This window comes from Aristolochia californica, unplaced genomic scaffold, assembly GCF_029961685.1.
Source record: "Aristolochia californica isolate CCGP_79_NKW_82.1479 unplaced genomic scaffold, dmAriCali1.0.hap1 SCAF_11, whole genome shotgun sequence".
In the NCBI taxonomy this organism is placed as follows: Eukaryota; Viridiplantae; Streptophyta; class Magnoliopsida; order Piperales; family Aristolochiaceae; genus Aristolochia; species Aristolochia californica.
Genome location: NW_027181782.1, coordinates 71975 through 97143, shown reverse-complemented (window position 1 = coordinate 97143; position 25169 = coordinate 71975). Strand labels below are relative to the sequence as shown.

The 25169-nt window shown below is 40.4% G+C and overlaps 1 protein-coding gene across 4 annotated transcripts in view; it reads right to left on the bottom strand.

The window, feature by feature from the left end:
* LOC137943898 (protein MOR1-like) overlaps positions 1 to 25169 on the bottom strand; it is an 81776-nt gene that overhangs the window by 32979 nt on the left and 23628 nt on the right. For all 4 annotated transcript variants that reach the window (XM_068789328.1, XM_068789326.1, XM_068789329.1 and 1 more), the window contains exons 9-34: positions 25025 to 25138; positions 20856 to 20975; positions 20321 to 20423; positions 12847 to 12983; positions 12651 to 12716; positions 12391 to 12508; positions 12261 to 12298; positions 9713 to 9787; positions 9495 to 9599; positions 9187 to 9292; positions 8974 to 9086; positions 8743 to 8830; positions 8054 to 8154; positions 7764 to 7871; positions 6757 to 6862; positions 6600 to 6679; positions 5616 to 5762; positions 5443 to 5518; positions 5152 to 5276; positions 4552 to 4662; positions 4309 to 4458; positions 4114 to 4188; positions 3932 to 4016; positions 3734 to 3849; positions 3555 to 3650; positions 3317 to 3391 (exon numbers count right to left, since the gene is read on the bottom strand). In XM_068789328.1, coding sequence (XP_068645429.1) covers positions 3317 to 3391; positions 3555 to 3650; positions 3734 to 3849; positions 3932 to 4016; positions 4114 to 4188; positions 4309 to 4458; positions 4552 to 4662; positions 5152 to 5276; positions 5443 to 5518; positions 5616 to 5762; positions 6600 to 6679; positions 6757 to 6862; positions 7764 to 7871; positions 8054 to 8154; positions 8743 to 8830; positions 8974 to 9086; positions 9187 to 9292; positions 9495 to 9599; positions 9713 to 9787; positions 12261 to 12298; positions 12391 to 12508; positions 12651 to 12716; positions 12847 to 12983; positions 20321 to 20423; positions 20856 to 20975; positions 25025 to 25138 — 2634 coding nt within the window. The remainder of the gene's footprint in view (positions 1 to 3316; positions 3392 to 3554; positions 3651 to 3733; positions 3850 to 3931; positions 4017 to 4113; positions 4189 to 4308; positions 4459 to 4551; positions 4663 to 5151; positions 5277 to 5442; positions 5519 to 5615; positions 5763 to 6599; positions 6680 to 6756; positions 6863 to 7763; positions 7872 to 8053; positions 8155 to 8742; positions 8831 to 8973; positions 9087 to 9186; positions 9293 to 9494; positions 9600 to 9712; positions 9788 to 12260; positions 12299 to 12390; positions 12509 to 12650; positions 12717 to 12846; positions 12984 to 20320; positions 20424 to 20855; positions 20976 to 25024; positions 25139 to 25169) is intronic.

Here is a 25169-nt window from a genome sequence, read left to right as displayed (position 1 = left end):
GCTAACTATGTTGCCGCCATTGCTGAGAAAGTTTCCCTCTTAACTCAGATTGCCATCGTTGACGACATCGAAGAGCAAAGGTCACTCTCTCCCAAAGAATTCAATAGCCAGATTTCACTGCAACATGAATTTCAATCAATCTCCCACAGTTACAAATTTCACTGGACGCAGCAAGCTCGAGTCAAATGGGCATCAATGATGAAGTAATGTCGGATAGGACCTCAATAAGTAACGCTCTTACTAGTTTTTTGGCAGGTTTATACTCGAAGGAATGCATTGAACGACCGATGTTGCAGCGCTTACGCCTATCCAAAATAACATCCAAGCATCCTTACTTGAGCTCTCCACCAAGGAAATTGCTGCTATTACTTTGGGTATGATGAATGATTGCACTCCATTCAATGGAGAACTCTACAAGAGGTGCTATGTTCCAGTCCTACCAACATGGCATAACATACCAAACTATTGGTGCATCCTTTATTGCCCTAGTCCCCAAGAAAGAGATGATGAAACATCCACTTGACTTTGGCCTATAAGCCTTGTAACCAGCGCCTATAAATATTGCATGATGGCTTGCTCACAGACTTAAAGTTGCCCTATCCATGGCGATCCACAATGGTTAGAGTGCCTTTATTAAGGGACATATCCTCAACTCCGCCATAGCTGCTCATGAACTCCTCCATCACTTTAAGAGATCAACAAACTGAGATTTGTGCTCAAACTTTACCTTGAGAAAGCTTTCGACTATGTCAATTAGAAACAACTTGATTACCTACTTGAGAGAATGGGCTTTGGAGATTGATGATGATTTTGGATTCGGAGCTGCGTATCTTCTACTTCCTACTCAATGACACAATATGCAGTTACTTCAGCAACTCGTGTGGGATCTAGCCGGGAGACCCCCCTATCACCTTTACTCTTTGACATCATTGTTGAATTTGTATCATCTCTACTCCATCCAGCAAAAGATGTTGGATGACTCAAGCTTATCGCCTCTAAACCAGAATTTGACATCCCTCTTCTCCAGTTTGCCGATGACACACTCTTCTTTGGAAAAGGCACTTTCAAACAGATTGAGAAAATCAAAACTCTCTTCGGATTATTCAAGCTCACATCATATCAAAAGGTTAATTGGCAAAAGAAAACTCTAACCTGCTACCACATTGATGATGAAGAATTCTGCACTATGGCTTCTTACTTGGGGCGTACACTTACTTCTCTATCCACCACAGACCTGGGTCTCCCCCTATTTGATTGCAGACCACACAAGCACCTTTGGGCTCCAATGATCGAAAAGCTCCAAAGACGCCTAGCCACATAGAGGGGTGTCTTCTCTCAAGGCCGGTCGGCTCGTCCTCCTCAACTCGTGCATTGCTGGAATCCCTAACTACTTTTGATCCTTCATGCTATGCCCAGCTGTTGTTTGCCACCAAATTGAATCACAACGGAGTTGGAGAGGTTTGAGTGGAGATTTTATGTATCACCTAGTCACCTGGAATGAAGTCTGCAAGCCTACATCTCTTACTGGGCAGGGGATTCGGCATGTAAAGACATGAAATGGGCTCTCCTCAAATGGATATGGAAATTCAACTTTGCTCCAAAGACAATTTGGAGACCCATGATTGCTGCCAAGCTAGGATGGGCGAACCTTGGTGGATTGTTGTTGCATGCCGTCAAAGCCCTCTCCCCCCTTTGGTGAGCCCTCCTCCCCCTTCTCCCAACCTTTGAACAAGGAATTCGATTCTATATTGGTGATGGAACTAAGATTCGTTTCTGAAATGATTGGTGGAAGAACAATGGCCCTCTCTGTGATAACCATGACACCTTAATGAGAATAAGTACAAGACATCCGTCACTGTTAAGATTCAGAGGCATGCTGACAGCAGCCACTTTTCAGTTTGCTCAGCCTACTGTCTCATCAATGGTTAGACTGGCACCTCAGAGCTCCATGGAGCTGCAACTACTTGGCATCCCTCTACCCCATCAAAGGTCAGATTCTTCTTCTGGTGTACTCTCCTAAACAGGTCTTTAACAACTGACAATCCAAGGAAGCAGGGCAATCAAACTCCTTGTGCGCTATGCCCTCTGAGCAACGACGCTGAGGAGATTGTCCCCCGCTTGCTCCTCCATTGCTCTTATGCTTGGAAGATGATTCTCAGCACTCACATCCCGAAAATGGGAAAAATCATTCTCTCGACCTGCCTGGCACACATCTCATGGAGCCTTTGGAAGGAGAGGAACAAAAAGCGCTGATGATGTCTCCAGCAGCATCATTGGTCGTGTATCCTCTTGGCTTCATACGCGAAAGAAGTTCACTAGCCTAAGAGACTCTCCCCAGGGCCTACATGTTTGCCTTCACTTGCTGCCCCATCGTCGATGCTTGGAAGCCACCTATACTGGGCACTCTCAAGCTAAATTTTGATGGTAGCATGTGCAGCAACCCAAGCACAGCTGTTATGGAGGAGTCATTCAGAACTCTGTGGGCACTCTGCTCATTACCTACTCCGACCAAATGGGGGTCTCTGATTCTACCTCTGCTCAACTGTTTGCTCTCCTCCAAGGACTTGTCAACTTCATTGAAAGTGTTGAGAATTGTATTAAGCAGAAAAAGTTACATAAGGGGGGGTGGAGAACATTGTACCCTCTTTTCTTTGTGACTAGCTTCATATCTCGATATCCACAAATGCCTTCAGTGACTCTCTAGCAGAGCAAGGAGCCTCCCTCCAATCTCTTGTTGTTAAGAGAGTGCTCCTTTTCATACCTTTCTCGGCCTTTTGGCTAAGATCAAGTGTGAAGAGAGTGTTCTTTTAGCTTGCCACTTATATATTTTTCTGCCAAGATTTTCTTTCAATTTTAGTTCTTGGCCCAAGACAGCCCTGTACAATCAGAAGAGCCTAAATCAAAATTAGTTTGAAGTCTGTCAAAGCCAATCCAAATACAAAATTAGTAGATGGCGAAAGTTAGTGGGAGTTCTTAGGAAGAAGTGGCAACCCTACAACCATGAAGTCAGCCTATGCCAAACACATTAGGTTCAAATTTTGGATATGTTAACATCAAATAAGGTGCTAGAGAGAATACCAGATATCTCAATAAGGGATAGTGCTCTCTCAAACATGACATGATTTTCCAACAGCAGAAAAGGGTTTGGAGTTCTTTAGAAAAAAAATATTTTTTAGTCTACCGAGTTGATTATTGTAACACACAAAACAAGTCCTTCAGCTACCAAACAGAAATCTATGCATGTAAATTGTAGACATAAAACTCTAGTTCTTTCACTTCGATGAAGAATTGACTTCCAAATGAAAATTCAGTAAACCTCAAGATCTTGGATCTGGTCAAACCGCAGCTCCTCAAATTTATATCTCTTGACTGTCAATCTCTCCCTGTCCTCCTGTAAAATAAAATATTTCAGCTATAAGATGTCTTTTTTTAAAAAAAGAGCTATAAGTTATCTTTAAGGAAGAAAATATGCCTTTTTTGTCTAAGAAAAAAAAAATTCATTGACAAAGAAAGACAAACAGACAAGGCAGAATACTGTTTAACACCATTGATACCTTGTTGGAGTCCTTAATGTTGAATAAAGCCTGTGATTGGACTGCAAGGTCTTCCAAAGCCATGCCTTGCCTGGACACTTTTGTCAGTGTAGTTCTCTATACAGAAAGAAAAAAAAATAAAAAAAATAGTATTTGATTTGGTCAGGAAATGAAAAGTTCTAAGGAAGACAACAAACTACCTGTCCTGCTTTTCCACCATGCTTTGAAACACGCTCAGCAGGAGCAATTTTTCCGACCTTTGTGCCAGTTTTAGATGCCATTCCAGTAGATGCGGGCCTTTGAGGATCGAATGCTTCTATATTAATGAAACAAGTGTAAATACTCAAACTACCATCACAAAAGAATTTGAGAGAGAATCAATATGTGGGAGAATATACCAGGGAATGCAGTCAACGAAGGTTTTAATCGTTCCAATGCTAGAGCTAAAGTGGGTCCATGTAACTCCTTTAAGCTTCTAGTCACCTGAAAAAGCAAGACCATTTGACAGATAACAACAAAACCGAGTCAGATTTCAACATATAAGAGAAAAGAAAACTCTTGAGAGCATTAAAAAACTCACGGCTTCTTGCCCACAAACTCTCAGAATTTCTGCTAGTGAAGCTTCTGCTGCCTTTCTAACCTCTGATGATTTATCCTAACATAAAGGAGCACCCCATGGACCAATATAAGTTAACTTCTAAAGAATCTGGAAGCTTTAATTTCTAAGCATTTTCTGAGAAACTTCACAACAAAATCAAGCTATTATAACAGATACCGCAAGAGCAGAAGAAGCTGGCTTCAATAGATGCAAAGCCTCAGAAGAGTCAGTTATATGAGAAAGATGTTTTGACAACCAATCAAAAAGGTCCTTTCGCCCCTCAGCGCCAAGCTTGGTATCAGCCAAAGCTGCTGTAACATATGGGACCTAAAACCATGAAACACAAAAACTAAGGTCCAAGAGAACATATATCATCATGTGATACCGTCGCAAAAACTTTTGAAGACATCAGATAGATACCATCTTATCAAGTTGAACAGCAGCAACCCAAGCATCCAAAGCACTCAGAGTAGATTCCCTCATGTGTTTTTTGTTGTCACCAAGACATTTCAAAATATCCAGCAGAATACCCTGAAAGAATACATATCACATAAGCACATAAATAAATAATAATGCATCTGCACATGCACAGTACACACTTTTTCAGCCAATTGATCTCATACTGAGGGGGAAGCATAATCAGACAGCAAAATAAACCAATGAAGTTTCAGGACATTGCGTCTAAGTTAATCCAAGGCTAGCCATAATAAGAAAAAAATTCCTACTTAAAGGGTTGTAGTTTTCCGTTCTGTTTCTTTTAGCTAGCTTTCCTTGAATTCCTAACGCCTGTTTTTTTCTAAAAAATAGGAATGGTTAGTCGCTTGTTGGTAATTACGTATCTCTTTTTTCACTCAATGAATTGTTCTTCATTCTCCAAAACAGATGAAAAAAACTTAGAGAAGTTTCCAATAGTCATTCATAACTAATTGCATGTAGTTATACATAGTTACAGACAAATTTAATAACATAGAAATGCTGTAACATTCATTGAGACACAACTAACAAATGCTTCTGAGTAACCTTGCTTGCTTTGTCAACTGCTGGACCCATAGCAGTTGCAACTCCACCAATGGTGGTAAGGGTTGCCATTACTAAATTCTTGTTGCTGTCATACAGACGGCCTCTGAGAGCTCCAAATAGTTCACCTGGCAGTCAATAAAAGTTCCTTTTTAAATGCTAAATAACAGTAGATCATGGAGAGTTAAGAACAATGTCTCACAATATCCCAATCACGAAAACTCTAACACCCTTGTAAAAAATCACATGACATAATGCCATTAAATTCAGAAAAGATCTTGACACATGTTATACCAGCCCCTGTGGCCTGAACCCGCTTGTTAGCTTCTTCCAAAATTTTATTGACTGATTCTATGGACTCTAGCCTCACCTGGAAGATCACAAGAAGGTTAAAAATTAAGTCAAAGAAGCACAAATGCTACCTCGAACCAAAAGCTCAAATGAAAAGGTATTGACCACAAGAACACCTTCCAGTCAGGACTTCCAAGGTTCTTGAGCAGAGTAGGTGTAATCTTCCCACTAATATCTTCCCGTGGCAGGCCATCAATTCCACTGGCTGAAGTAGATGTGTTGTCTTCTGCCTTGATAGTTCTTTTTGGGGCCGCAGCTGCACCCTGAGAACATTTTGACCCAATGATCAACACAAATTGCAAATGAGATGACACCAACAATGTGCAGTATGCGGTAATTGGCAAAATATAATTACTTGTCAAAGAATAGTTTCACAAACACGAATTTTTTTTATGAAAGTGCGTATATTGATAAACAAGAAAGGAGAACAAACCTAGCTTTGGGGGCCTGACTCCACAACAAAGTGTTGGAGAGACACACCCGCCTTAGCCTGAGAGTCTGCTAAGTGATTAGCAGAACGTGTAATTTGGTTCCAATTACAGTTTAAGCCAGAAAGCATTTCACAAACATGAATTTATAGAATGATTTTGGGTTTATTAGTTGGGAACAGAGATTATTAGTTTGGCTAGTCATTTAGGGATGAGCCTCGGACCCAAATTTCACATGGTACTAAAGTAAGATCTCTCCCTATTAAGTGCAGTTTGTGCTCAGATGAGTTTCTACCCCATTTGTGTTGTCCAGGTCCAAACTTACACATGAAGATAATGAGCCTAAGACGTGAACAACAAATATGGGGTACACACAAATTGGGCCCAGGTCTAGGCATCTGGTAGCCTCAAAATGGATGGTGCTTAAGAAGGTGACCCAAATTTATTATGGTACTAAGACAAGAGCTCGTACATAGGCCTCCACCCAAACTGTCATGTATAGGAGCCTTATAAAGGGCACTTGAGGGAGAGGGTTAAATTTCCCACATATATGGATTAATAGTATAACCTTGGGTTCTTTAGTTGGGAATGGCATTACCTAACTTTGGCTAGTCATATGGAGATGAGAACTGGACCCAAATTTCACAATATGACTACATAAAACTGATATACCTCAAATAGATTTTTCTCATACTCGGCATCTAGAGCACTAAGTAGTGCAGGTTTTACATCTGCAAGAAATCCTTTAATATCTGCAAGAAAAAAACACCTTAGGAAGGCATATGGCTAAAGAAGTATTCACAAATTGAAAAGCATTCTAAAAAAATACCTGGTCCAACAAACTTGTGTAAAACTCCAAAAAGTTTGATAGTTGCATTCCTTGTGACAGCAGTACTGGACTGCAACCCAGTGTCTTTGCAGAACTCAATCAAATCCTGTAGAAGTAAACAACAATTAGACTTATTTTGAGAAATGGTGTTAATATTAATTAACGAAAATAATCAACTAGAATACAGGATACAAGGTAAAATGATCCCCATTATACAGAGGAAGGGAGATTTCCATTAAAAGATGCTCTCTAGAGACATTCCTAGGCAAGCTAATCAGGTAATCAGTTTGCTTCATGACGGATGTGCTTCAACGTTATTGACTGAGAGGCAGTAATGTCTTATATTTCATCAAAGTAGTCTTGTCTCCATATCGCTAGGGACTTCCTTTTTTTTTTTTAAAGGAGTTCAATTTGACCGAGGGCAAAAGGGACTAGAGACTCCTTGGTAGCCTAATACATGACAGTTATAGAGTCACCTTCCACTAGCAGTGAGAATGAGAACCTTTGAGAAAGGAGCTTCAGGCTTGTTAATAGAGCTCATGTTTTTGCCTCAGTTGAGTCACTGTGCCAATGGGGCCTGAGAAGTAGAGAAGGATACATTGCACTCTCATATGCTGCCAACAACCCCAGAGGGACCAGGATTCCCAACAGAAGAACCATCAAAATAAAGCTTAAGACATCCTAGAGGCAGAGGCTGCCAGCTGGATAGTTTCAAGGGCTTATGAAACTGAGAGTTGCTGATAGTTTTTCCACTGGCTTCTGACAATAGAGCTGGGAATCAGAGGTGTTCGATGAATGGATGATGCACATGATACACTAGAATGAATTGTCAGCCCAACAATGTGCCCCTGTGATCTGTTCTTGTGCTGAAAGGTTCTCATACTTCTTGCCAACAACACTTGGAATTGATATGATGACAAAGTACATAGCTCCACTGAATGATTAAAAATTATTTAAAGATACAAATCAACTAATTTGTTGAAAGCATAATTGTAAACATTAGGCACCTTTAGCTTTATATGTGAGACTCCAAAATCATCCACTGCAGAAACCATCCATGAGAGTCCCTCACTAAGAACTTTTGGATTCTTATGCTCTTTCATCACCTTGTAGAGCTGAAATTATAACCAGACAAAATTGCAGCAGTTATCATACAAAGAAAAACACCGTGAAAAACTACAATAGGAAAAAAGTAATACATTTCTTTTCATTATGAAAAAGCCAATCCCATATTGGTGCATGTAAACAGAAACAGATGAAACATGCCACTAAGACTAGTAATACGAGGACTACTTACTCTTTCAAAGACAAAACCAGGGCCAACTGCCTCGCAGAATGTAGTGAGGCATTTCATGGCATGATTGCGAGTCTTTATATCTGCTACCCGTTCACTTATACCTATAAAGAGCAACATTTTTACAATATACATTGCATAGTTATAATATGTTATAGCTTACAAAAAAAGGGTCATGGTCCACAATTCATAAGCACCCATCTCATGTTTATATCTTTAGCACTTAAAGGAAGCCTAGTTTCAAACAAACATGACCCTTGTCTTAATAAAAATCAGATTCATTTCAAAAAAAAAAAAAAAAAAAAGCATGTCCCTTTCACAGAAAACATTCACCACTTAAATGACTTTACATACCCAATCAGATCTAGGTTCTCTTTTTTTATCTCATTTACTTTTTGTTTCCAAGCTTAGTTGCACGCACTCAGATGCATTTCTCTAGCTGCACTCTTCTCAATTGCAAGCCCCATTTAAAATATGTGGATTGGCACTTTGCCTAACAGGCCACAATGGGGGGTAGGCTGGGAGGTCTTTCTACTGTGAAGTATGATGCAAAAATAAATAAATATTTTAAAATGCAAAAAGAAATAAATAAAAACAAGACAAATATTCAAACCATCAACAATGCCAACTGTGCCTCAGTTCCATACATTTTTTGGAAGAAATACTAGTAGTTTCATACATTGAATACCTACCTAAAAGGCAGAGGACAACGCATCGTTTTGGGAACTTTTTTGAACTAGAAACGATATAAGTAATGACTTCAATAACTTGTTGTTGAACCTGCATTCACTCAAGTAAACAGTAGTCTGACCTTTATAAAATTTACCATTGGTAAGAAGTCAACTTTTAAAACTATTTCAATCCACCAAATATTTAGAAAAAGAATAACAGAGACCAAGCTTTCCCAGACGAGACTGAATTACCTGAACATTTTTCTCACTCCATCCAGGTATACTGCAGAGAAAACGAATCAAGATCTCCACATTTTGATCAATAGTTTTGAGGCCTTCTACTTCCTCTTTTAGCATCATAATAGCTATGGAAAAGAAGAAGCTGATTTAGTCACATCCATAAGATATACCACAGTATTTGCATATATAGCTATGTTCACTAGCTGGCAGAAGTCATTTGACAACCTTCCAACCGTTCTTTCCAAACGCCGCTCTTCAACTGGGATACAGTATCTGCTTTAATAAGGGTACCTAATCTTCCTTCAATCTCTTCAAGACTCATTTCTCCTGGCTGAAAAGAAAATACATGCCATTTCCAAAAAAAAAAAAAAAAAAAAAGAAAAATACATGCAACAAGTTAATAAGAGGTACCTCTAACAAAAACCACACAAACAATAAGAAAATGGAATGCATAAACACAGACAAAGAAATGAGAACAAATATGCAAAAGCTTATATGAGATCAAAGAAGAAATTTGCAAATGCTCATTTAACCTCCACATCTACTGGCTCAGTCTGTCCTAAATTCCTTGCATTTCCAACGCCATCACCTTTCTTTGCAACAGCTGTCTTGGCTGGCCCAGATTTTTTAGTGTTTGCCTGAGAAACACGTAGAAAATATTGAAATAACAGAACACCATGAACTCTCATACCAAAAATGAGGAATTATCTCTCTGAGGATTAAATTGCAGTTTGTAAAAATAATGACCCACCACCACTGGCTGGACTAGCCTCTTTCCACTGAGCATGCTTGCAGCAGATCTTCTCACAAACGAGCTCTCCATAGCCTGCAAATGAAATAGAGAAGCACCATTACTGATCATCAATAAATAAATAAAGTGAACAGATCCTTACTAGAAGGACGAAAAAGAGAATCAGATAAACACAAAAATAAACAACTAAAAAAATCATATGGTCATGGAACAGCATTAAAAGCATCAAAAACAATATCAAACATCAGAATCGCTTGATTCATATCATGTGGGGTCCCATTCCACCTAAAATGACAACTCATCTTAGGAGGCCTATAACCCAACTTACAAACCCAAAAAAATCCAAGTCATACCAGATGTGGGATATGCCCACAATGGCACTCCCTCTCTTGTTTAGGCCTAATAGAATGGACAAACAGACAAGCCTGAGATGTGAATCACACAAAAAAGGAACAGAAAATAAAGACAAACGAGTTATGAGACATGGATTACATGAACATGTCAAGACCTTAAGCCATACTAGATATGGAACTTTCCCACAATAAAAACCCCTCTTGTGTCCAGCCCCCATAGAACAGGCTCCCGACATGAATTATACTAACATGGCATAGAAAAGAAAGACAGACAAGATATGACATATGAACTACGCACAGGTCACACATTAGGCACAGACCAAGCATTTAGGTCATGTTCAGTTGGTTCAGGTTCCATTCCAAAATGGATTAACCATCTGGGGCCTATCAACCAACTTACAAACCCAGCCAGATCCCGAGCAGTACCGAGTATGGGACTTTTACACCCTAATAATTCCCTTTAAAGCTGTTGCCAAAGTTTTTAACGCCAGACAGCATACATGTGGTTGGGAGTCTGTCCTAACAAAAATTTGGAACAATCATATTTGGATGCAGTCAACCCATGGGGTATTTGGATGGAAAGAGACATCGTACTATTAGGGATGAAGCTGAGGAGGTTGGCAAAATGGAAGTACAAGCCTCACCATCTCGTAGCTTCACATGCGAAGAGACTTCTCTTTGTCTCAGAGTTCTAATCACTAGTCCAAAGGTTATTACTACATGGATTCCTTCCTAGGTGGAGCCTATTAAGTTTAACTTTGATGGCAGCACAAGTGGAAACCTAGCCTGGTTTTGGGCCAGTGTTTTTGATAGTGATGAGAAAAAATCACTCTCCCATTGTGGCCCTCTTGGTTTAGTGACTCTCTCCTTGCTGAGATGCAAGCTCTCCTTCACAGCATTTGGATTGCAGATCCGAGATTCAGCGTCTCTTCTCCTTGAAGGGGGACTTTTCTACTATGATTGGCTAGTGTAACAAGAGACAGACCCCCCTGATGCAGACTGTTGTGGAGGAAATATTTTAAAAGCACAGCTCCTTATTACAGCTTGGATTCTTACATCTTCAGTCTGGAAAAGCTTCAGTCGATAGCTGAAAAGATCATCCATCACCTATAATTCATCCATATTTCTAGATGTTTTTCTTTAGCTGTTGTGCAATTGATGCTCTTTCGGCCTCCTCTAATCATGGGGATGGAAACTTGTAGCCTTTCGTTCACTTAGTAAATTTCTAATCAGTTTTAAAACAAAAAACTCTTATACACAATCTTAGGGCCTATCATACTCTTCCATTGTGGGTCTTATCTCTAGTTGGTTGCACACCAAGAAGGAATTTGCCCCCCCCCCCTCATGAGGGAATTTTCCTTCGATGGAATTGCAATCTTCTGGCTCATACGTCGGGACCCCAAACACCTCCTACCACGGCCAAATGGATTCCTCCCAGTGATTGCATCAAACTGAACTTTGGCGGCAATGCTTTGGGGTGCCCGGGCCTGACAAACACTAGGGGCGTTTTCAGAAACCGAAGAGGTGAGGTCATCCTATCCTATGCTGGTCCAACTGGTATTGTGAATTCTAACACCGCTGAGGTGACTACTCTTCATCATGGTGTTAAAATTTTCAAGGAGCGGCTTCATGGAAAGCTCCTTATTAAAGGGTACTTCAGAGTTATTATCAGTTGGTGCTCGGTTTCCACATCTCAGACATTGTATCTACCATTTCTTGTACTTGCCATCATGTTCCTAGATCGGCCGATAGATTAGCTAAGCTTGGGACCTCTCTGTAATCTCTCACTATGTGGGATGATCCTCCTACTATGCAATTCAGCTCTTTGTAGCTCTTTAAAATAAACCGGCACTATTTCAAAAAAAAAAAAAAAAAATTCAAATTCTCAACATGCAGAAAGCATAGATCACAAAGGGTCCTTGAGGAATCAAGGTCAGAGTAACTGTATTTGACTGATATTACCTTCCGACAAAGAATTGTATCACTTAACGTGAAAGAAATAAGATGAGAACTAATGGTCAATTAGACAAAAAAAAAACAAAAGCCACTCCTGTTAGAGTTGGGAATAAATAACATGAAGAGGTCTGTTGACATACAGAAAATTAACCAGGAAGTGCACATGGTTTCCACTTCTTTTAAAATAGAAATTGTCATGCATTAAGAAAAACCCGTAAGTGATAAAGACCAACACTTACCTCTGTACCTGAGACAATTCCATTTGAGGAGACTGGACCTGAACAAGACAAAATTAACTTAGCATTCAAAAAAATTATTCTGATAAAGTTATAGTATGGGTTTCATATGAAACAATAAAAAAAATCATACCTGAGCCATTAGCAGAAGGCATTCCCCCTCCAGCACTGCCAATCATCTCCGAGAGCTTCTTTTTTCTCACCTCATCAAGTTTTTCTAGAGACCTTTCTAATGGTTTCATGCCAACCAACTAAGAAAGAAAACAATGGTTTCATGCCAACCAACTAAGAAAGAAAACAATCTACATCCAGCTTCATAACAACCTCAAAACAAGTATACTCAAAAACTTTCTTAATAGAAAGAACACCCTGACAACAACGACATGACAGTACCTTTGCAATTGCTGCCAAAGCAGAAAACGCGGCATCTCTAACTTCTGGAGTGCCATCATTCAAACACTAGACAGACCAGGAAATTGCATAAGGTCAGTAGGAGATGAGGAAGAATTTTAAGGGGCATTTAAATTTCACATACAGGGAATAAAATAAAATTTAAATATAGAGTAAAAAGAGCTTTGCAGTAACTCACTTCAATACAAATAGGGACATAATCCTTGTGCAACTTAAGGACAGTTGTTTTGTTACTGGTTTCAATACAAAATGTCACCCAGCTTAGAGTTAATGAGCGAACAAGTGGAACTTTATTTTTTACTGCTCCTCTAACATCTGCATAATATGAAGTAGTTACAGCTATGCATGCCAAAAGGTGTTAATTAGCAAAATAAACTTTGAAATATGTGGTAAAATAAGAAGTAACTATTTCCTTGCATACCTCAAACATCATTACATGCTTGTTTGAAATAGTATACATCTACAATACATCATGTATTTTTTTGAACGATGTAGATTCAAAAACATTGATTGGAGTCGTCATTTCCAATGTTAAATGATGTTGAGGCCCTGGATATTAGTGACCTTTTTTTTTTAAACTGATGAGTTTATTAATCAGAAGACAGCAAAATACAAAAAAATCAAGAATGGGGCCCCATTACAAGAAGAGATTGGACGAAGACACCATTCTTAGCAAGGAAGTCGGCCAAAGAATTGGCTGACTATGGAACATGAGCCCAAATACAAGAAAGAAAAGAGGATGAGTACCAAGAGATCACCAATTTGAAATCGCCTTAAAAAAAGTGAAGGCCCGAGATATGATCCCAAAATAGGGCCATGAGCTTCGAAGTCTGAAGTCCTCAAAGGTCCAGAATAGGAGAGGGCAGAGGTATTGTTAGAATTACAGATGAATCCTCCAAAGCCGGCCAGCCCTAGGTTGTAAATAGAACTACCATCAAAACACGGAGGGCTCCAGTCGTGTACAGGGTTGACTAATGCGTACCAATTGTTGTAGGGAGGACATCACCAAGATGAGTGAACTCTTTTCCAGTGTAAATCCATCTGGAGATCTGGCCAATAATGCAAGTAGCAACTTTATCAACGCTTGCAGATTCGAAGCTGAAACAATGGATGCTCCTTTCCCTTTAGAGGCCTAAAGAGATGTGGTTCAAACAAGCTAAAAGAAGAGCTTTCCCCAGGCAAGGGAGGGGGATCCCGAGGAGCTGGTGACAAGTGGAGATGAGATCCTTTTGAAAGCAAAATTGGAGGCTGATGAGTCTGAGCATCTAAGTCCTTATCTCCCAACAAAAAGACAATGAAGATGAATGTGGGAGACACTCTCCTCACCAAGGTTGTAGAGGAAGCAGAGGATAGAGGGCCCCATAGTACCACGCATTCAGAGGTAGTGAAAAGTCAAGATTTTGTTGTGACAGGTGCTCCAAATGAAAAATCTGATCTTGGGAGGGGTTGAGAAGTGTCATGCAAAAGCTATGTGGTGTTGTCCAAGATCAGATGTCTAACCAGAAAGGAAGAGATAACTTGAGGCAATCTAAAATTTACCACTATGGGTGTGTCTTCAAACAAGCTTGTCCTCAAGATGGTTTATGATAGTGATTCATCAAGGTCATCCACGGGGGAGCAAACTTAAGTGGCTTCAACATCATTGAGACCTTGCCTGAGGTGGAGATTCCAGCAAGCATCGGGCCCCCACGAGTCAGCCACAAAGATGGACGGATTGCAACTAAGGGCTGGGAATGAACAGTAGAAATCTTTGAAAGGTGTGAGACCTCACCACCAATCGCTCCAAAAACGAACATGACGGCCATTCCCAACAAAGTATCTCACGGCCACCCCAAAAGTAGGCAAAAGAAAGAATATAGAGAACCAAATAGGAGAGAGTTTTTGGCATGATTACCCACAAGTTCCCCGATTGAGTCTAGCAACAACCATGGGCCTCCAAATTGTGTGTGGGACGGTGTTTAACTTCCAAAGCCACTTGAGGAGGACCAAGCTCATGGTTTCGATGAGACGGATGCTCAAATCACTGAGAATCTTCAGTTTGCTGCTCTCCTTCCAATTCACGAGGCGATACTTGAAGCCGTCGTCCACTCCCCTTCATAGACATCTTCAATTGATGTGATCAAGGTAGTGGTAGATGGACATTGGACATGGGAGGAAGGAGGTATAGTAGTTGGGAAGTCCAGCAATACATGAGTTGAGAAGAGTGAGGCAATCTACCTTTGATAAGAGCCTTCACCGCCAAGTTGCAAGTCAATGCTCCATTTTCATGAGCAAAAGTGTTCATAAATTTTTGTGAGGGCAGCTATCGAAGAAGAGTCCCAAGTATGTTGTGGGTAGAGTAGCAATGGTACATCCAAGGCAAGCAACCATGGACTAGAGCCTCTGAGGTGATGTGGAATCCCATACTAATGGTTTTGTGCCAATTGATTTTCTACCTAGGTGTGATTTCAAACAGCCCAAGAAGGGCCTCAATTATTTTGGCTTGATTGAAGGTGTCGGTGCCAAACCAGAGAGTGTCATCAGGAAACTGATGAATGAGGACGTCAAATTTCTTATGGTCATCAGCCAAGGAGAGCAAACCAGTGGTTTTGGCAAAGTGGACAAGAGAGGAAAGGTATTCCGCAATGAGATTGAAGAAAAGAGGGGAGAGGGGATCCCCCTGGTGAATTCCTCTGGTGCCTCTGAAGTAGCCACATGCAGTTCCATTGAGAAGAATGGAAAGGAGGTCGAGGAGATGCAGCTCCTTATCTAAAATCGCCAACGCTCGCCAAATCCCACTCGGTCAAAGATGTAGTCCAGCAGCTGTCAATTGACCCGATCAAAGGCCTTCTCATGGTCAAGCTTGATAATAATCTTAGATTTCCTTAAGCGCTTGAAGATGTCCACTAGATCGTGGGCAGCCATAGCCGAGTAAAGAATGGAGCAACCTTTAATGAAAGCACTTTGACTGTAGTGGATGACAATGGGGAGGGTAGCTTTGAGACGATGGGCAAGGATCCCAGCAATTAGCTTGTAGGGGCAAGAGACAAGGCTGATGAGCCAGAAATCTCAGGGGTGCTCCATGGCGGATTTTTTAGGGATGAGGGCAATGAAGGATGCTCCCCATAAGTTATGTGCAAGCTTGATGGTATTTATCTCAAAGTCATTCAGATGGATAAAATTGTTAAATAGCATGTTTTCTATTTCATCTTGTTACTATTTGGTTGTTGCTAACTCTATTTCTCAAAATTCAGCTACATCTGCCTAGTCTCTATCAGGGTCTCCTATGGCAAAAAAATTCTTATGGAGTGCTTTGCATGGGACAATTCTCACCCATGACAATCTGATTAGCCGTGGGTCTTTTATCACCAGCTCTTTATGCTTGCTTTGCAAAAATGAGAATGAATCAAACGACCACATGCTTCTTTGTAGCAAATTTTCTTGGTGCATTTGGAACAGATTTTTTGCCTTGATTGGTATGAGCTTTTGTATCCCAGTATCTATTTTTATATTCATTTTTCTCTGTATGGGGATCTGCTTTCCAATGTATGGGAAAGTAATGATGCAAGCTTGTTTAGCCTTCATTCTTGGCTGGTTTGGTCAGAGAGAAATTTTAGATATTTTTAGCAAATATCTTCTTCATAGTAGTCCTTGGCTATGAAGGCATTTTCTCAAACTGTTGTTTGAATGAAGTCTTTGAAATTTTTTAACGAGATTTCTTGTGAAATATTGAGGAACAGTTGGGCTCAGGTTGATTTGAATCATTCAATTTTCTCTTCCTAAGTGGTTGAATGTTCTCCGCCTCATTCTCATCTTATAAAGTTAAATTTAGATGGGTCATCTTTAGGGAATCCTGGTCCTTCAGGTGTTGGCAGTGTCTTTAGAGACTCTTTAGGCCACATTTTGGTCTCATTTTCGGGTCTATTAGTATCTCTGACTATACTTCAATAGAGCTTCTTGCTCTTAGGCAAGCTCTTCACATTTTTCATGACAAATTTCAAGGTCAGATTCATGTTGAGGGAGATTCTAAAAGTGTGATAAGTTGGTGTGATGGCAAAAAATCTCCTACTTGGAGCATTGGCATTATTTCTATAAGATTCTAAATTTAGCTCATCTTTTTGCTAGTAAGTGGACTTTGATTCCTAGATCAACTAATAGTTTGTGGGTGAGAATTTGATTAGTTGGTACTTGCCCCCTCTATGGCATATGTGAGGAGTCAATTCAGTATGTTCTTCTGCACTGTGGCTTTTCGAGAGAGTTTGGATGCCAGTGTTCTAGAAAATTGGCATTCAATTTGCTGGCATTCAAGTGGGCCTCCATCACGATTTATTCAGCACTTTTCAGATGGTGTTGGGGACTCGCCTTCCTAAAATTGGCAAGCTTCTGCTCTCTGCTTGCCTCGCTCACATCGCTTGGTGTTTATGGCTTAAGAGAAATATTTGGATATTCAATTCCAAGTTCAGAAATCTGGATAGTACGGTCTCTTGCACAGAGGGTATGGTTTCCAGCTGACTCCACACCAAAAAGGAATTTGCTCCTCAGGCAGGTGTCCCCCTTTGATGGAATTGGTGTCTTCTAGCCTATATGGCGGGTCCCCAGAAGATTCCGATCATGGGAGAGTGGGAGCCTCCCCCCAGAAGAAATTGTTCTTTCTTATGCAAGGTCAGTTGGTATAGAGGATTCCAACACTGCAGAAGTGAAGATTTTCAAAGACCGTCTTCAAGGGACGTTGCTGATTAAGGGGGACTCTAAAGTGGTCATCAACTGGTGCTCTGGCTCAACCTCCCCCCCTTGGCGGCATTGGCCAATTATTTCATCTATTGTAGATATTGTACCTTCCATTTCTTGTACTTAGAATCACATTCCTAGGTCAGCCAATTCTTTGGCTGATAGGGTAGCTAAATTTGGAATCTCCCAACAATCTCTCATTGTTTGAGACAGTTCCCCCTCCTTGTAATTTTGCTCTTTTGAGCCTATTAATATAACACAACACTATTTAAAATATATAGATCGCAAGCTTGATTTTTTTCAAGCTTCCCAAAATCCAAAATAAAGGAACTTATAAACAAATCCAGTTCCTTGAAAATGATGTATAACCTGTTATGCACTATTATATAAGAAATAATCAGTATACTAAACACCATTTTAATATGTGTAGAGTTGTGTATGACGATAACTAAATAAGGTCTTCAACCAACTCCTTCAAACTCGGAAAGAAGCCAAATAACTTTCTTTTACAACTACAGAACAATCTGTGAAAAGCACTAGAGGGTCAAAATAGACTTCTTCAAAAGAACTAGCGGGTCAAAGGGAGGTTCTAGTGACAAGGTGTCATCCAAAAGCATTCTTATGCCAATTCAGCAGCCATATAAGTTAATGCCCAAGAGCCAAGAGATAGAGAACTCTGAATACGAAAGTTATGATATACAAAAATGGTGCCTCAAAATATATCATTAAGTCTCACATAAACGGGTGACTTGACAACAACTCAGCTGGAAACTGTCTAGGCGATCCCTCTAGTACAAGAAGACCAAAGTGAGAACCCCCTATATAATTTCAACTTGACTAGCAGAACCATGTGCCCAAGCCTCCACAGAGTCTCCACACCTAAGAGGGCCAAAAGAGAAGGACATGATATCACCCCTCATGCTCACAAGTATCCAAGCCTAAACCAGCAGGAGTAGCCGTTAAAAATTACCAATTAGCGGCAGTCAATTTGGGAGGTTTGATGACATCATGTGCTTCCAATGACATCTAATAAAAAATCAAGACTATATGTTTAGCTCCTTAGGCCAATTTCCATTGTTGTTATTATGAACCCATCAATCCACAAGATTTCCAATTTTCATAATAGTTAACATCTTTTTGCCCTTTTTTTTTATAAAGATGTATTAATAAAACAACAGAGATTACAAAATTTGGGGGAGCATTTCCCTTACAACCAACGATTGTAAGGTAGCTCCCAGCCTGGCAAGTACATCAGCCGCCGAATTTGCGGATCTCGGAATGTGAGTCCAACAACAAGAAACAATTGAGGTAATTTCTAAAATTTCCTTAAAAGTATCCCAATGCCTCCACAGAGGAGAAGATGCGTTCTCACACCATCCAATCACCACTTTAGAGTCCCCTTCAACTTGGAGGGGCCCCCTGCATTTATCTTTGAAAACACGAAGACCGGAGTGGAGAGCTTGTAACTCAGCAGATGTAGAGTCTTAAATACCAAGGGGGCCGGCATACATAGAGAGCTGATTTCCGGAATGATCTGAAATTACTCCTCCGAAACCAGAAATACCAGGGTTGCAAAGAGACGAGCCATCAAAATTTAACGAGATAACCAGGATCAGGAGGAGTCCATTCTTGCATGACCGGAGGTTTTTTTCCCAATGTGTATCAATGCCAAGTTTCTCCAGTTTTCACGAATGGAGGAACCCAGATAGGGAGAGAATGATTTCATTGTTAAGAGCCAAGTTGATATATGACCAACCACTCTGTCCGCAACCCGGTCTAAAGATTCACTTTTTACATCAAATTGTCTTCTATTCCACTCATTCCAAAGCCCCGACGGGATGAAACTAGAGCACGCAGAGCGCATCATCTTACCAAGATTCGGCATAGAGGTACCCATGAGTGATTTACTGAACGCGAGGATATCAGCTACCATGCAGAATTATAGCCCAAACTTACCTAGGATGTTGATCCACACCTTCCAAGAGAAACTGCAGTGGAGTAGAATGTGACTAGTAGTTTCGTTCTCAGAATTGCAGAGTGGACACAAGGGATTAACAGAGGGGTGTCCTCTTCTTCTCAATACATCTGCTGAGAGAATTTTGCCTTGACAGGCACTCCACATGAAGAATTTTACCTTTGGAGGGGCACATAAACGCTATACGAAATTGATCCCATTCTCCCTCCAGGCGAGTTACTGCCATTTAAAAATCCGTATGCCGATGAGACCGTGAATGAACCCTTTTTATCCGGCTGGCCACCAAACGAGCTTGTCAGCCTTCAAAGGACGGATTTTAAACGAAGCAACAAGGTCCATCAATCGACTAGCTTCCAAAGCCTCACTATCTAAGAGACCCCTTCTAGGATGGAGGCACATACACCCCCCCCCCCCCCCCTCAAAAGCTTCTACTACTGATATGTCTCTGCGAGTCGTGAGAAGAAAAAGACTTTTGAATGCAGCCTGCAGGAGCTCCGGCCCTATCCACAAGTCTTTCCAAAACTTGAGCGATCTACCATTGCCACCATAGAATCTACTTGCGGAATGAAATTTTGGAAGCAAAAGATACAGCACTCTCCATATTGGGGAAAGGGCTCTACGATTCCCACCAGACATGCACCAATGAGGTTCCCTACCCAGCTTTGTGAGAACCATTTCCTTCCAAAGATTTGAGGAGTGAGTGTTAAACTTCCATAGCCATTTAAACATTTTTTTGCTCTTTTGAGCTTTTAATATAATCCAGCACTAAAAAAAATAATAGTTAACATCTGTGACATCTATTGTTTCCATAATTCCTAAATAAAAGAGATTATGTACCTTCGGTCTAAGAGGATATTTTTCCTTATAATCTAAGAAAGAGATTTCATTGTGTAAGAGTTTCAACGATTCATGAAAGTCACTAAGTTATTAACTTCAATTGTGTTTGAATTCACACGAAGTAAGAACTTGCCCTCTACAATATCCGCTAGAGTCAAACACCAAGACTTGTGCATCGCTTGAAGAGTCAGAGTAAGTGCCTCTGTCAAGGTTGGCTTCTTCTCTTTCAGTTTTTCCTAGAAAAAAAAAGAAAAAACATAAGACACCCATTTTTTTACTTTACTGAAAAGAAAACAATTTAGCATTTTAAGTGACTAAAAAGTAAACATCAAAAAGCTCAATTTTACCTACAATTTCTACAAGCACAAGAAATAAAAAAAATGTGCAAAAAACATAAATTATAAATGTATATGCCAATTTCTTAGATGATTGATGAGAAGATGTTAAATGATGAAAAAACAAAGAACAAAAAAAAAGACTTGCTGCTACTTTAAATAAAGAGAATTTCAATCAAAACATAATTTCCATGCATGAACAAAATAACAAGCATTCCTTAGAAATACTTTTGGATAGACTACTTTTGGACCACTTCCTTATTAGCATAGAACGGCACAAACAAAAACAAATGATAGACAACAGTAAAAGACAGATCATAGTGTCATACTCACAAGTAAAACTGGTAAAAGAAAGCGTGAACTTGCAGAGAAGTGATTTCTAAGACCCTTGGCCAGATTTCCAACAGCTTGGATAGCTTCAACCGCAACAGCTATATTTACATCTGTAATGAGCTGCAGAAATAATATTTATTGAATATAAAAAAACATATTTATATTTATTATACCAATCACAAGATCAACAACAGGAACAAGTAACCAAACCTAACAAAGTCAAAACAAGCTTTTCATGATGATCATTTATATAATAACCCCTTCGGAAAATAACACTCATGAGTTGCAATTAGTAGTGGCATGGGAAGTGCTAAGATAACTGTCGAGATAAGTAGTCTTGATGAAGTAAATTATAGTCAGATAACTAATGTGAGAGATTAGTACGACCACAGAGAAGCTTAATAAGCATTTTTTAAGGAAGACGGGTCGAGTTTTAGACCCTCCTACCTGTTTCCTTTTTTATGCAGAATTCCTCTTGTCCCTCTTTCTTCTCTCTACTCCTAAATTCTCAACTATAACTTAATTCTGCATGGTATCAGAGAAAGGGTGGAAAAAACCTAAGATGATGATTGTGTCAGGGGGAGATTACCAGAAATTATTACAACAAGTAGCACAAGTATCTATTGTGTCTACATGGTTATAAGCATCATTTTCTGTTATTGCTATGACTACTTAGGCACATCCAAGTACTTCTGCTCTCCTGGTCGCATCATCCAACAATTGGATCGTAGACTCAGGAGCTGCTCATCATATGACACCTAATTTGACAAGTACCAAATCATCTATTTGTGGGTCTAGTAGAATAGTTGATGGATTGTGGGCCAACTTTTTTTTTTATAAAAGCGGTAATGTATTAAAAAAGAAGAAGAAAATTACAAACTATGGGGGCTTACTGTTACAACCATTGTGGGAAGGGAGGTCCCATGTTTAGCAAGCCTGTCTGCCAAGGAATTGGCGGCACGGGGAATATGAGACCATGTACAAGAAAGGTTGGCCACAATGTCCAAAACACGATGATAAAAAGGCCAATGTCTCCATGGGGATGTAGAAGCAATAAAGCACCAATGAATAATAACACTGGTCTCCTTCAATAATGAGGGGGTCCTGGAGATGGTCTTTGAAAGTTGTTAAATCATAATATAAGGCCCGGAGCTCTGCAGTGGTGGAATCAAAAATTCAAATTGGCCCTGTGTATGAGAAGAGGTTGTTACCCAGGGAATCCTTGATAACTCCCCCAAAGCCGGCAAGTCCCGGACTACCCCGAGCGCTACCATCAAAATTCAAGGAGGGGGGGACCACGAAATGCATGCAGGAGGCCGCTAGCTTCCCCGCATATGTGCAATACATCGCCAGTTGATCCGCAAAGAGGAGCCACTGAAAGAGCCAAAATCCTTCTTGGTGTGAAGCCAAGCCGAGATCTGACCCACAATCACTTTCGTGATGGCCAGATCTGACCCACAATCATTTCCGTGATGGCCTCAATAGAGAGATGTTGAGAGTTGAAACGTCTATTTGTTTCTCTCCTGCCAAATCAGCCATGAGATGTACCCAAGGCAAGCCGATGCAATCATACGCCCCAACTTGGGTATGTGGATGTGCAGGAGAAACAAACCCACATCCGATAAATGTTGAGGCATACAAAAAGTAATGCCAATGCGATGGAGGATCCGAGTTCATATTTTCCACGAGAACTAGCAATGGAGCAGCAAATGCTGGACCGTTTCATCATCATGGGAGCATAGTGGGCAAAGCCTACAAGGGGCGGTATTGCCTCTCCTTCTAAGATTGTCTGTCGTGAGGATCTTACCATGAAGAGCACTCCAGAGGAAGAATTTAATCTTTGGGGGGACCAACGTCTTCTAGGCAATAGAGCTGATGTGGGGAGGTTGTGACTCGAGTCTATTAGTGATGAGCCGGTAGGCAGATGAGATAGAGAAACAAAAACCGATGTCAAGCACCCACATGAGTTTATCCGAAGTAGTGGGTCTAATGTCTATTTCCTGCAAGTTTGATAAGAGCCGAGACGCAATAATAGCTTCTGAATCTGAAAGGCCCAGTTGAAAAAAAGAGATTCCAACATCCCGGAGAGGTCCAGCAATCAGCAACAACTCCTTCAGCAAGTCAGAAGTAGAGACCACTCCATGGATAGAATCCTATGGCACATTAAAAGTAGTGGAGTATTCTCTGTTTCCTCAACCAATTGCATGATTGGTGGCTGGTCCGAGAACCTTGCTCCCCATGAGTCTGCTATGGCCTGGTCCCTCTCAGCTCCACCGAAAATCAAGTTCTTCTTCTGGTGTGCCATCTATAACAGCATCCTAACAGCTAATGTTCTGAGAAGAAGGGAGAACAATAACGTCACCCAGCAATGCTCATTCTGCAACTCTGATGATGAAACAATCCTGCACCTTCTCCTACACTACTGCTATGCTAGGACTGTTTGATGTACCATCTTGACAAAGTCAACCTCAAGTTCCGCTTTCCAAATAATCTTATTGCGGCTGGTCAATCCATCCTTGGCGCTTGGCTTCCCAAGCTGGGGAAGTTGCTTATTCAAGCCTGCCTTGCCCACATCCCCTAAACCCACAAATCCAAAATTGTTGATGAGCTCTGCTACACCCTCATTGGACAGATCTCCACCTGGCTCCACACCAAGAAGGAATTCGCTTGTTTTATGGGCAATTCCCTCCATAGCAATCGGCACCTCCTGGCCAACCTATTTGCCCCTTCCCGCACCCCCCCTCCCTCCGGGTACAATTAAACTCTACTTTGATGGCAGCCGTGGCTGCCTGTGAGGTTACTCTCATATCCTATGTGGGACCTTTAGCCATTGCTGACTCCACTAAAGCTGAGCTCTTTGCGCTCCTCTAGGGCCTCATTCTTTTCACTGTCCACCTCAGTGGACCCCTACTTATTGAAGGTGACTCCTAGATAGTGATCAGATGGTGTTCCTCCACCTTGGAGGCATTGGCCGACTTATCATCAGATTATGGGCATTGTCTCATTTGTATATGAACTCATGTACCTCGTTGGCTGACTCTTTAGCTAAACAGGGTGCCTCCTTTCAAGCTCCCCTTGTTGAGAGTGAACCCCGTTAAATCTTTTGTTTCCCCACTCTCTTTAATATAATTCTCTTTTTCATCAGAAAAAAAAAAAAAGATGAAAACCGATCCATAATTCCTCCAACATAATTCTTGGAAAAGCCGAGAATGATATTATATTTAGAAAAGTGGACCACTGGTCCCCAAATGGAAGAACTTATAGATAGCATTTTATCAACCCTCTTTTTGGTTGAGAATGATTCAGCATTGGTAGTTGGATGGTTTTCTTTTGGACTCAAGCCACCTTGGCGAATTTGGAGTTTGTATGATGGAGTGTTAGATTTATGTGATAAAAAGCAGTAGTTTCATAATGTGAGAAACACTAATGGATTGGCAAAAGTTCTTCCTAGGATGGGTGTTTCCCTTTCTGGCCTTATGCAGAGTTCTACTTTTTTTTTTTTAAACGATTATGATTTTATTTCAGAGGAAAGCAAGAAAATACATCAAGGGAGGCCTCCCTAACAATAAGAGATTGAAGGGAGGGACCCAATTTAGCAAGAGAGTTAACAGTTGTATTGGAGTTCTAAGTACATGAGACCAAGTACATGTAATAGAGGATACAATATCCATGACATCAAGGAAACGCTGCCAGTGACACCAGGGAGGGAAGGAGTCAAGAGTTCTACTTATCTATTGATATGGGATAATATTTTTACTTTTTGTGCTTTTTTACAGGCTTCAGGTTCATTTTTCATAATTTCAATGGACTTCTTGATTGCAGCCTTCTTTTTAATGGCCTTTAAGACATTTGCCTGTTTGTAACTTGTATTCATTCTTCCTATCTCTTGCAATGAATTTCTCATTTTATTCTCAAAAATACATATATAAAAAAATATGTCTTATAATAACAGAGGCAGATTATTCAACGGCAACATATTGCCCACAACAAGCAATTGCCTAGAAACCCCATTTCTTGTTAAATTATCCGCAGAACTCCTAGCATATAGTCTAACAATATAAATATAAATTTAAGTTAGACAATCAAAACAAAAGAACAATACTGACGGAAATAGACTACCCTCGTAATGAAAGAACATGTTGCACGTTTAATGGCACATTTGGACACACCTTTTTGAGAGCTCGACAAGTTTCTGTGAAATCCCCAGGAGCAATTCTTTTGGTTGAAGCAAGTTTAGTAAGCTCTGCAACTGCATCTCTCCTTTCAGACCATTTGGCAGCTTTCTATTAAACAAATACAACACAACAAACTCAG